The 13546-nt window shown below is 35.0% G+C and overlaps 1 protein-coding gene across 2 annotated transcripts in view; it reads left to right on the top strand.

The window, feature by feature from the left end:
* Positions 1 to 10360, top strand: part of zzz3 (zinc finger, ZZ-type containing 3) — a 152901-nt gene extending 142541 nt beyond the window's left edge. For both annotated transcript variants that reach the window (XM_039736042.1, XM_039736041.1), the window contains 3 exons: positions 1782 to 1916; positions 6032 to 6132; positions 9945 to 10360. In XM_039736042.1, coding sequence (XP_039591976.1) covers positions 1782 to 1916; positions 6032 to 6132; positions 9945 to 10089 — 381 coding nt within the window. In that variant the 3' untranslated portion in view covers positions 10090 to 10360. The remainder of the gene's footprint in view (positions 1 to 1781; positions 1917 to 6031; positions 6133 to 9944) is intronic.
* Positions 10361 to 13546: the final 3186 nt, after the last annotated feature.

Here is a 13546-nt window from a genome sequence, read left to right as displayed (position 1 = left end):
AAATTTCAGTAATACTTTATTTGAATGGTGACTGCATAGTGACTTCATAACATATGCATAAGCATGGAATGACATTTAAGAAGAAGTACTTAATTAGTAATGAACAGTTAACATCTGTATTTGGAAAATGTGGAACAAAATATCATTGCTCAAAAAAAAAAATTTTTCCCTGCACTCATTCAAAATTCAACATAATATAACTAACTATTCTGTTATTTTTTTCGGCACTAGTCAAATTAAACAGAAGTTTGGATCTACCCATTCTTTCCACTGTAGATTGTTTAGGCTGTACTCATTTGGATGTTGACTGAGATTATGTTTATGGGTGACGTCAAGGTAAATGGTTTCTCAGATTTGTTGTGTCACAACAATGATTAATGCCTGAATTGCACAGCTTACATATAATTACATGTAATTCTACAAATAACACATCTTCAATTGCTCACTTGTAGCAGTCACGTTAATCAGTCTTGAAAATGTGTCCTCACAGTCTTCCGACAGAAAGGAATCATCTTAAAATGAGGATCTAGAGTTGAAGCATGTTGACAGCTTTGAATAAATAGAGCATAAAAGAAATATTGATATTGTGACTGATAATGATGCTCTTATGGGGCTACTTCAAGTCAGCTGCTTAGTGCACAAACTCACTTTTGTATCGCAGGAAGATCTGAAAACTCCAGCAATTGCCCGCTTGCTTTGATGGGTGAGGTGCATTGCAAACTTTTCCTGCCATAGTAGTACAGTTAGCCATGTGCTTAAAGAGAAGCAATGTTTATCACACTTGGCAAAACACAAACTTGTTATTGATGTGCTCAAGTAATGGAACAACGCATTGGAAATGCAACAAAGGTTTTAGAACAACAGCGGTGTTGCTCCTGGTGTGATTCATTCATTTGCAATACACTTGCCACAGGTGCCCAGTTTGTTTTTTAATGTGTGATCGTCACATAGAAATCTGCTGCCTTCATGTTCAGATGTCTCAAGTTAGGGCTACATTCCCTACTAGCGTGAGAGACGTTAGCTTTGCTTAAGACCTTCCTAAACCCTCGGTATGATAACTTCACTCATTTGCTTTCTGGTTGGTATAGCATACAGCAGTTGAAAAAGCTGTATCATATGTCAAAAGCCCTCATTCTCAATAACGGTTTAGGGTCTCTTATCTTTACAGGTAAAAACTGCTACAGATTCTGGTATTTTTTTGGGCACCAGGCTTATTAAACAGAAGCTTCGAGCTATCCGTCAACTCCATTGTAGATTAGGCTGTACTCGTTTGGATGTTGATTGAGATTGCATTTATGGGTAACATTGAGGTAAATGGTTTTTCAAATCCGTTGTGTTAAAACAATAATTAATGCCCGAGTTGCACAGCTTACATATGGCTTTGCTTTTATCCAGTTATTTTTTACTGCTGCACTATTTGAATCCGTAGTAATTCCAAGCAGGCTTTAAGAACAAAGTATGCAGGAGACATACAAATTGTTGGTTCTCCTTTGGCTTTTTTTGGGTTGAAATGTATTACCTGTCCCCTTTGAATTGACATGGGTGAAGTATGTTTGTGGCTGAGCTTTAGTGTCATCCATAAGCTGTAGTCTATGATTGTGATAAAAAGTACAGTAATAGATGATGGCATTAATATATTCATGAGTCTAGCCATAAATTGAACTTTGATAATTCGAGTATAGTGTTTTGCATTAGACCTTTTTTGCTTCATCAATAACATTTCTTTTTGGATAACTCTTGACAGCATTTAATTCTTGTAATATGTTAATCTCTTTTAACAGGATGATGACAGCATTCCAGCTGAATATCGGAATTTACCAGAATACAAAGAACTGTTGCAGCTAAAAAAGATGAAAAAACAGAAACTCCAACAGCTTCAGTTGGAAAGCGCATTAGTCCAGCACTTTGGGTATAAGGTGGGCTTATAATACTAAAGGTTTTAATAGACTAAATACAGTGATTGTAGATTTTAAAAAAATATTTTAAGAAATACTGTTTTGTTTAAGCCAAAATTAAGTACAGTGTTCAAGTTTTTTTGCTCTTATCATATGGAGGCAGCCAGATTATCAGAATTTATGCAATAAGATAAAAAAGACAGTGGGCTCAAATTTGAATTAATTAGAATATGTTTTTTAAAGCAAATATAGAGATGAGGCATCTAGCAAAGACTCTTACTTCAGCTAATAGGGTGAAGTAAGTACATTTGAGGTGTTATATGAACAAAATCGGAGACTTGATCTGTCAGTTAATATATATTAATTCCTTATGTCTTACTGGGTTATCTTATTTGCAAAGAATACAAATAAACGTTTTTAGATGACACATTCGAAATATTACATTGACTTCACCATGATGTGCTAGGTTGCTTTATTTGCTGTATTTTACAATTCATTAGAATTTTCACTTGCCCTTTCCCTCTGCTACATATGTATTTATATGTATTTATTTAGTTAGTTATTAATTAATTAATTAATTGGTGCTGGGCGGTATGACCAAAATTGTATATCACAGTATTTATCAAAATTATACCATTTTCACGATATTCAACGGTATTTTTTTTTTCTCATGCATGAGTGCCATTAACCCATCGGCGGGGCTCTGAGAGTTGGCGGTTGTGGCTGTATGTCGTGCGTGCGGTGAAAAGTCAACGTGGCTCAGAGGTGCATGTGGACTTCTGCACAGACGAAAGCGACTGAGGCTGTGTTTGATGAGTTGTTGCGTGTGGGCACATGAGCAGGCAGTGCACATGCCTCGAGAGTGACGCTGGACGCGGGAGGACGGTTACAGTTGCTGTGCGTGGCTCTGTCGTGCATATCCCATGACGCGATAGGAGGGTTAGAATTGGCGGGCAGGGCTCTGTCGAGCGTATCCCATGGTCTTAGAGTTGGCAGGTGGGGCTCTGTGAGTTGGCGGGTGTGGCTTTCTGTCTTGCTTGCGCTCACTGTCTTGCGTGCCCTTAGTGAATTATAGATGTAGATTTTTTGTAAACCAACTGCACTTTCTTTTAATGTTAACATTCTCTGTCCAATGACATGTCAGCTATATGGATTGTAGTGGTGTTGGTTATCTTGATCCACCATTTGCTCTTTTAGTCATAGGTAGTACCTGTAGCAAACATGTCTACAAGTGACGTCTGACTCAAGTGTCCTCTAGCTTTTTCAGTTTTACTTGTGGACATGTAGGGTGCCAATCTTAGTTCCATACATTCATGGTACTCCAAAGCATGTGCGCTATGGTGATGCAGCTTCAGTTTCAGAATGTTCTCTGTCCATTTTCACCGCTCAGTACCTCCACTGACTCCGTTGCATGAGTGTTTAGCAGTGTATATGTATATATATATGTATGTATACAGTGGTGTGAAAAATTATTTGCCCCTTCCTGATTTCTTATTCTTTTGCATGTTTGTCACACAAAATGCTTCTGATCATCAAACACATTTAACCATTAGTCAAATATAACACAAGTAAACACAAAATGCAGTTTTTAAATGATGGTTTTATTATTTAGGGAGAAAAAATCCAAACCTACATGGCCCTGTGTGAAAAAGTAATTGCCCCTTGTTAAAAATAACCTAACTGTGGTGTATCACACCTGAGTTCAATTTCGTAGCCACCCCAGGCCTGATTACTGCCACACCTGTTTCAATCAAGAAATCACTTAAATAGGAGCTGCCTGACACAGAGAAGTAGACCAAAAGCACCTCAAAAGCTAGACATCATGCCAAGATCCAAAGAAATTCAGGAACAATTGAGAACAGAAGTAATTGAGATCTATCAGTCTGGTAAAGGTTATAAAGCCATTTCTAAAGCTTTGGGACTCCAGCGAACCACAGTGAGAGCCATTATCCACAAATGGCAAAAACATGGAACAGTGGTGAACCTTCCCAGGAGTGGCGGACGACCAAAATTACCCCAAGAGCGCAGAGACGACTCATCCGAGAGGTCACAAAGACCCCAGGACAACGTCTAAAGAACTGCAGGCCTCACTTGCCTCAATTAAGGTCAGTGTTCACGACTCCACCATAAGAAAGAGACTGTTCAAAACGGCCTGCATGGCAGATTTCCAAGACGCAAACCACTGTTAAGCAAAAGAACATTAGGGCTCGTCTCAATTTTGCTAAGAAACATCTCAATGATTGCCAAGACTTTTGGGAAAATACCTTGTGGACTGATGAGACAAATGTTGAACTTTTGGAAGGCAAATGTCCCGTTACATCTGGCGTAAAAGGAACACAGCATTTCAGAAAAGAACATCATACCAACAGTAAAATATGGTGGTGGTAGTGTGATGGTCTGGGGTTGTTTTGCTGCTTCAGGACCTGGAAGGCTTGCTGTGATAGATGGAACCATGAATTCTACTGTCTACCAAAAATCCTGAAGGAGAATGTCCAGCCATCTGTTCGTCAACTCAAGCTGAAGCGATCTTGGGTGCTGCAACAGGACAATGACCCAAAACACACCAGCAAATCCACCTCTGAATGGCTGAAGAAAACAAAATGAAGACTTTGGAGTGGCCTAGTCAAAGTCCTGACCTGAATCCAATTGAGATGCTATGGCATGACCTTAAAAGGCGGTTTATGCTAGAAAACCCTCAAATAAAGCTGAATTGTAACAATTCTGCAAAGATGAGTGGGCCAAAATTCCTCCAGAGCTGTAAAAGACTCATTGCAAGTTATCGCAAACGCTTGATTGCAGTTATTGCTGCTAAGGGTGGCCCAACCAGTTATTAGGTTCAGGGGCAATTACTTTTTCACACAGGGCCATGTAGGTTTGGATTTTTTCTCCTAAATAATAAAACCATCATTTAAAAACTGCATTTTGTGTTTACTTGTGTTATATTTGACTAATGGTTAAATGTGTTTGATGATCAGAAACATTTTGTGTGACAAACATGCAAAAGAATAAGAAATCAGGAAGGGGCAAATAGTTTTTCACACCACTGTATGTATATATATATATATATATATATATATATATATATATATATATATATATATATATATGTGTGTGTGTTTGTGTATATATATATATATATATATATATATGTGTATGTATATATATGTGTGTGTATATATATATGTATGTATATATATGTGTATGTGTGTGTGTATATATATATATATATATATATATATATATATATATATACACATATATGTATGTGTGTGTGTGTGTATACAGTGTCTCACAAAAGTGAGTACACCCCTCACAGTTTTGTAAATATTTTATTATATCTTTTCATGGGACAACACTGAAGATATGACACTTTGATAAAATGTCAAGTAGTCAGTGTACACCTTGTATAACAGTGTAAATTTGCTGTCCCCTGAAAATAACTCAACACATAGCCATTAATGTCTAAACTGCTGGCAACAAAAGTGAGTATATGATTGCAAGTGACAGCTAGTTCTTCTGAGGTTGTGTAACAAAAGTCTTGGAAAATAACATTTAGAAATATGTGATTTGCCTGATTGGTTATGTTTGTGTCTGGGATTTGGGCAAATTCTCAGCTGTGCACCATTCATGTTAAAGATGCTTCCAGCATGTTAAAGGGGTTGTGCTCTCCAGTAGTGAAGTAGGGTGTAACTGATCAGAACTATGTTTAATCTAAAATCTTTGTTACTTCACATTTTAATCTGCCAGTTTCTTCATAATTTTTAGATCTCAAAATGTATCATTATGATTCAGATTCCATTTTGTTTAAAATATTTTTCTTAAAAATAATAGATCATTGACTCTTTCCAAACTGTTGTCTTTTAAATGTAAACAAAAACAAGTATAACTTTATTGGTCATGTACTGTGTTCTTGTGAAACACATCAGAGTATTTTCTGGTCAAAATTCAAGGGAAAAATAGCAATTGTTGTTGTATTAATCTATATATATTTGCCAACAGGAAATTTGCCTTATGCTTTTCTGATTAAATAATTAAAGATCAAAATTACATTGTTGCATTGCTTTGTTTAAACTTACAATATCCATTTTGAACTTTTTTCCATAAATTAATTATAACTTTTTATTTCTACTTCACAGTGTGATGGCTGTGGAGTAGATCCCATACAAGGCGTCCGGTGGCATTGTCAAGATTGCCCACAAGAAAATTGTGTTGATTTCTGTGATAACTGTTCTGACTGGTAAGTATGTGGTTAAAAGTTTGTGCAAGTGGTTATGTTAATGTTTTCTTTCTTCATTATGGCCTGTTTTACTTTCGTGAAAAAATGGTTAGGATGTATTTAAGGGTTTGTGTTGCGGGTGATTCCGGCGTGGAGTTTGCATATTCTCCTATTTCTCTCGGTTCTCCAGTTTCCTCCTACAGTCCAAAGATATGTGCATTAGGTGAATTGGTATTGCTAGATTAAATGTAGTCTTGTTGTCCGTGTAATCACCCTGCGATGGACTGCTGCACTCTTCACGGATTGTTCCTGCCTTACACCTTGTGGTGGAATAGGCTCCTAGCAGTGGGTTTTTTTTTCACTTTTAGGATATTTTTTTTTTAGTTTTTGATTTTGTTTTTTAGTTTTCATTTAGTTCTAGATTTTCAACAATTAACTTTCACATTTTATTACTTGTGTATTTCTCACACAGTTTTACAAGAGTAAAAACACCGTTTTCTTGATAGTTGACAAATTTTAGATCATTCATGTTGTACCTGTCAACTTAATTTTTTATATATTGGTACTTCCTGATGCTGACAATATGTTGCCTCCCCATTTTCAATATATACAAGTGTATTTTTTTCTTTGGATTTCTTCCTTATTTTTTTTTATTACTGTGAAAGTCCCTGCTTGAACTGTGTTGTAACAGAAACTGAAGAAGTAGAGATGAAAGGTTTTCCTTGTATGTGTGAATTTCTACAAACATATTATTTACATTATGTACTGAATATAGCGGGTTGGATAATGGATGGATGAATGTACTGAACATACTGTATGTTACAGAAAGATCATTTGCTTATTAAACAACATACAAAACCTTTGTAGCTCTCTGTGACCTAAAATTACGAGGATGTAATTTAACAACACATGTAGGAATTAACGTTTTTTTTTTTTTTGGAAATTGACAGTGCTTAATGAAACACTTGTAATATCTAGCCATTTAAAAAAAAAAAAAAAATTGTGAAATTACACAGGTTCAATCCACAAACAGTACATATAGAGAGAACCTACAAATTCAATACAAACTCCAGATTAGCAATTAACCTAGATCTCATAATACTCTGTAATAATACAGTAATAATACATTTTAATTGTATAGCACCTTCTCCATTCTCAAAGTGCTTCACAAATATTCAAATTAGTACAATAGCTAAAGCAAAGATTACATTAATAACACAGGATACAAACTAATATCAAACATAAAACACAAAATAGAGAAATATATGACAGTAATAGTTCTAATTTACATTAAGAAACAAGCTGGAAAACCAGTAGATATCGCAGAATTTCTGTACAATTATGTGTAAGAATATAAATGTATATTCTACAGTCACCCACAGTGATAATGAACAATGAATAGGATAAGAGCAGATTTCCTTATCAGTTTTGCAGCCAGAGGCTGGAAGAACATTGAACGTTCAGTGCCAGTTCATTTGCTCTTCATTACAGATCAGTCTCCTCATTTAGAGATGCAAACTCAAGTTATTTTTGTTTTTTGTTCCTTTTTTTATTGCAGTTTGCAGTGATTTAGATAGTTGTAGCGCTTTGTCATGTCTGTTAGATAATTAAAGTGTGTTTGTACATAGATCCATTGACAAAGTTTATTTCAATATAGAGCAAATTTAGTGCATCACTTTTGTTGAAATAAACCCTGAGCAAAGTGGCATACTTAAGAAGAGTGCCAATGAGTTCGCAAACACAGCCGGGTCACACTTCCAATACCTTTAAACATGTTGCAGTACTGTGATATTCCAAATATGTTACAATAACTGCAGTCCAAAAATTTGTTGTTGATGAAGCATTTAACATAGAGAAGTTCATTCATTGTGTGACAGGAATTATGTCTATGAAAGAGCACAGCTCACTTTGAAACATCAGTACTAATAACCTGACTTAAACCAAATCAGCTCAGGTGATAATACTGATTACATGCTACACATCTGATTAATTTGTCACTGCAATGGTACTATCTGTAAACAAATGATAGATATGTGAAATAAAAGTGTGAAATTGCTGAAAATCTTACCTTCCTTGGTGAATAAAGATAACTTTTTTCTGGTCTAAATATTGACTGAATCTGAAGCGTGCTTGTGGCAAAACTTCCATGGCTCTAATTTTCAAACTCCTTGGGTGTATCTTCCAAAGTAACATGTTTTATGTTTTAAACTTCTTTTCCTTAAAGTTTTGTGAAAGTTAACTGCAGCTCAATGGAAATGGGTCATCTGTGACTGGCGGTCAATTATGATCAATGAAATCTACAGAACAAGTCATTGGCAGATGATCAGGCTTTTGTATTTGTTATCAGTTCTAGTTGTCAGAAGTGACCAGTGCAGCAAGGAGGACTTATACATATATAAGAATCAGTGCTTATCTCTAAATCAATATTACGACTGCAAATTTTTACATAATAATTAATAAATGCTACCAACAACTGCACGCTCATATATGTACATTATACACAAATACTAGTGTGGAGAGAATCCGCATTAAAATTATAAAAAGTTTGTTTCACTTTCGTTTTTATTTTCATATTTTTGCTTAGTTCTAGTTTTCAGATTTTTTTTTGTTTTTATTTTAGTTAACAAAATTATTATGTTTTTGTTAATTACATGTTTTGTTCAGGCTTCAGGTGTTCTACCCTTTTTTGATTTTGCTTTCTTAATAATGACTTTATTAATTATTCATCCATATTATGTTTGCAAAAAAAGAAAAAAAATAATAACCACCATGTAGAAGTTGTCATTACATTCTGGCAGTATCCTTTGTTTGTGTTTTGTAACTGGAGTGTATTCATTTTTGTTAAACGTTAGTATTTAAATTAAATTTCCAAAACTGGTAATTAAAAAGAACATCTTTAAACTAGAAAATAATCAGGAATTGACACCAGTTGTATTAGAAATTCACCTGTAAAGTGTAATATGTAGTAAATGTAAAAATACCAAACTGGGATATGTAATTATCTACAAAAATTTCAAACCAGCTGTTTACATAATTTACATTTTTAAAAATGTTGTTTTTGAAAGACGGTCACACACCTGTAGATTTGTTTTATTTCGCTTTATTTCACTTATTTTTTTTTTTGCTGCAAACAACTCTTTCAGTTCAAAGCTACTCTGTAAGAGTTTCACATTTATGCACTTTAAATTGGGATTTACCAAGTTGGGTACACCGCAGAAAGCAATGTTATCTAAATTCTCTCAAGTTGTGACGTCTCATTATTCCTCAGTTGGTTATAAAAATAATATGTGGTGAACCAGAAATGCCATTTTTATGGATGAATTGTATTTTGAGAAATAGTTGTTTTCTATTTGTTTTCACAAAGAACGGAGTTTGTCTTTTTTGCAGTTTCTGTGGGCCAGTTAGTAAGTTACAAACAACCTTGTGACTTGTTCAAAATTCAATCACAGATTCATGTGAACATCTTACATTTTGGAAGGTGAAACAAATCCTAAGTAGGATCTCTGAAAATTCTGAATGCAGCATGTGTGTGCTTTCTGTTTTATAAATTGTAGGATCAACTGTTGTCTTAATCTTTGTTGGGCTAGGTCTACAAAGGTACGGGAGTCTACTACTTAAGTGTTGTTCAAGTTAAACAAAGTATATTATTTTAATAAAATTGTAACCAAATTTGGCTTATGCTGTATGTTGCTCTACAAATGTTATATAGTGGCTATTGTAAAAAAAAAAAAAAAAAACATTTATTTTCTTTACCTTCTGTACACTTTTAAAACTTTGTTTCATCAAAGTGTCCGTCGTGTTACATATGGATTTTTTTTTTCTAATTTTTGCAGCCTGCATACTACAGATACCCACAAGTCAGATCACCGATTGGAGCCAGTCTATCGAGCAGAGACATTTATTGACAGAGACTACTGCATGCCCCAAAGCACTGGCTACAATTACCTTGATCCCAATTACTTCCCAGCCAACAGATGACAGGGGCAAAGTAAGAATATTGAAAAACCAGATGGATTATCATCCTCCTCTTGAAATTTGCTTGGGCTGTATTGCAAAGGTTCAATGCTCAGATGGGAAAATAGCCGCAGAGGAGCTGTTCAGGGAAACATCCACCAAAACATGTCTGCTTTCACAGGAAGAGCGCAGGCCAAACCTCATCTCTGTGCTGTGGCAGGTCTCCCTAATAACACAAAGAGGAGAAACAACATTCCTTACTGGGAATAGTAAGAAATTAGAAGCAACGTTTGATTTTTTTTTTTTTTTGGTTCAGTTCTTTTTTTTTTCTTTTTTATATACCAAAGCTGATAAAACCATTCAGAGATCAGCTTATATTAGATGAGGGCTTGGTTAAGCTCAGTCTGGTAGGACCTACTTTAATGAGAATACTTCTGTGGCAAACAGTCAAGTTTGTTATCATAAAATGATATTGGTTAGTGTCTGTAGATAAGTATTTATAAATGATCCAGTGAGATTTTGCCATTATTTGTGAAGTAGAGATATTTGGTACAGGGATGAACTTTCTGATTCGTACTAGGTTTTAACCAATCACAGTGTTTGCTAATACAATGCTGTTCTTAAAACTTGTATCGACCCTACAGAGGTGTCACTGTGGACCTGTTTTCACTAAACGCTGCTTTGTCCTAATTTTTTATTGCTTGATCTTTTCACTAAAAATAGATTTTATTTACCAACACAGAAGCACTACACCCAGAAAAACCCATTTACCACTGTTGCAAAAAGCAGCTGCAGGTGTTCAATGCTGAGATGTTTTCACAGTTGTTTTCTTCTTTTGATTTTTTTTTTAAATAAATGTATAATGATGTAATCATGTGATGTGAACAAAAATATGGTCAAGCAAAAGTAGCCAGTGATAGTAACTGTGTAATGTTGCTTTGAAGTAACTCCACCTTCACTCTGAAGTACAAGGAGAGCCATTCTGCCCCCTAGCAGTCAGAAGTGACCCAGGCACAAGTTAAAGAAACTGCCGAACCATTGTATATTTAAATTACTTAATTTTGCAGTCTGCACAAAGTCCATAAAAGATTGTATTTTTATTATATATTTAAATAAAAACAAAAGGTAAATTAGTCCTAGCAGTGAGCAGTGGTTCACTTGCTTTCTTTTATACAGCTAGATTTTGTTGTGCTTCAGTTAAACCATTTTGTATGTTTTGTTTTGTTTTTTTTTTTTTTTTTTTTTTGTTTTGTTTTGTTTTTTTTTTCTGCTTCAGTATCTGTATAAACATGTTCTTAATGTAAAAATGTCAGAAAAACCGTGGAAATAAACTATGTGGAAATAGACTTTCTATAAAGTATGTTATTTTTTTAAGATGTATGTCATCTTACTTTCTGTCACAACTTCCCTATGAATAAGTACACCTGAAACCTTCATATTTTTAAAACATGTAGCCCATTTTAGTAAGAGCTCAGGTTCTTTTCAACAGTGGCAGACTACAATCCTTCTGCAGCTTCCCAAGAGAATCAAAGATAGCAATAGCAATTGCAAGTTCTTAGTAAAAGATGGTAACGCTTACACAATGAGGTGTTAAATAAGGCTCTTTATAGACTGGAGAGGATTGTATGTTGACCATAGCATTAGTGATTATGTCAGTTAAACTTTGCCTTAGGTGTTCATACTGTTACCAGTCTTTTAACAGCAACATTCAGATGCATGAGCTTAATCAATGAATGCAGTGTGAAAATGTTCACCTTGTTTTTAAACAATGGGTTAACCAAATAATAAGGTTGGGCAGTAGCCAGTATCAAGTCATTGACACTAAAAAGCTTGCGATCAATGTGTACACTACGTAAAACAATAATATTCCAAAAAAAATCAATAGTGTATATTTATTAAATAAGAAAAATCGTTTTACATGTTGGTTAACCTGAGTTTACACGCATCTCTGCCAGTGTTCATGTGAGGTTCTATTGTTTAATCTGGTTTCTTCTTTATTCCTGTACTCCAAAAACATGAAATTACATTAATTGTGATTTCTGAAAATCCCTGGTAGGATAAGTTGTTTGAATTGGTAGGTGTTCTGTACAGGGAAGACTCCTGCCTCATGCTTTTTGTGGCTAGGATAGGTTACAGGTTTTTATTTATTTTCTTAAAGACCAAATACCTAATGTTTTGGTGTGTGTTGAGAATAAGAAAAAGTAAATCTGATAACATTTAAAGGAAGATACTGGAAGTGAAGCTAAAATGGTCTGCCAAATTGTTGTTTCTTGTTAGCAAGTACCTGCAAAATGGTAGAAAAATATCTGAGAACACGGTTTAAAAATCTTGAAATGGATGTACCTTAGTTGGTTGAGGTTATAATAAAGCCTGATGGCACATATTTCATAACATCCACTAAATTTGCAAACATTTATACATATTAAATACAGTGCTAATATTTTCATTCTCCTTTAAGAAGGTATAATAGCACAGCTTTAAAAATCCAGTTACGCTGTATCCTTTCTAAATCTCTATTGTGGCCACCTTTTTGCACATCCACAACCTTGCCAAGAAGGCTAAAATAATTACAACATTTATTTATATAGCACATTTTCATACATAAAGTAGCTCTAAGTGCTTTACATAATGAAGAATAGAAAAATAAAAGACACAGTAAGAAAATAAAATGTCAACTTTAATTAACATAGAATAAGAGTAAGGTCCAATGGCCAGGGTGGACAGAAAAAACAAAAAAAAAAAAACTCCAGATGGCTGGAGAAAAAAATTAAATATGTAGGGATTCCAGACCATTAGCCTGCCCAGTCCCCTCTGGGGAGTTCATGATACAAATCATGAATCTCTTAAAGCCCACAAGGAAAGAGATATTAGTGAAAACTGAGTCCAAACTTAAAAATAAAAGTATTAAAAGCATACTTATGCTCTCCAGTCCTCCATTATCCTGTTTGTTTAGTGCTTAGTTACCAGATATTCCCTTAATTGCCTCCCCTCCCTCTCTCTCTCTCTCTCCCCTTTCTCTAGACTTAAGACTGTTTATCACACAGTTTGAGCCTTTGCTTCAACTCTCTTCATTCCAGACTAAAGGTTGCATTGTCCATTACGTGGTTTTAAACCCATGCAGGGATCATTTTTGGGTGGTCGTATCACCCTACCTTTGCTAAGGAGACACCACTATAAAACTCTGTTTACTAGCCCTTTGTGTCCCCACACCCCTGAGTCTTCAGTTGCACTTAAAGCTTACAATTAAAATTACAAAACCATTCTACCTTCTACTTGATACCTGGAAGAGTACAGTTCTCTTGTCAGTCCACTCTATACTTTAAGTAGAGTAGATTGAAGGCTCCCAGTGTGCTGCCACCTTTTAGCTAGAATCTGCTGAACCACTATCCTATAGCACACTGGTCAAACATTACATTTTCTCTTCCACTTGTGGTTTGTGTTCCTTGTTATTCTGGGAGAACCCTGGCACATGTAAGAGTTC

This window comes from Polypterus senegalus, chromosome 14 (genome assembly GCF_016835505.1).
Source record: "Polypterus senegalus isolate Bchr_013 chromosome 14, ASM1683550v1, whole genome shotgun sequence".
NCBI classification, from domain to species: Eukaryota; Metazoa; Chordata; class Cladistia; order Polypteriformes; family Polypteridae; genus Polypterus; species Polypterus senegalus.
This window is presented reverse-complemented; position numbering and strand designations above follow the sequence as displayed.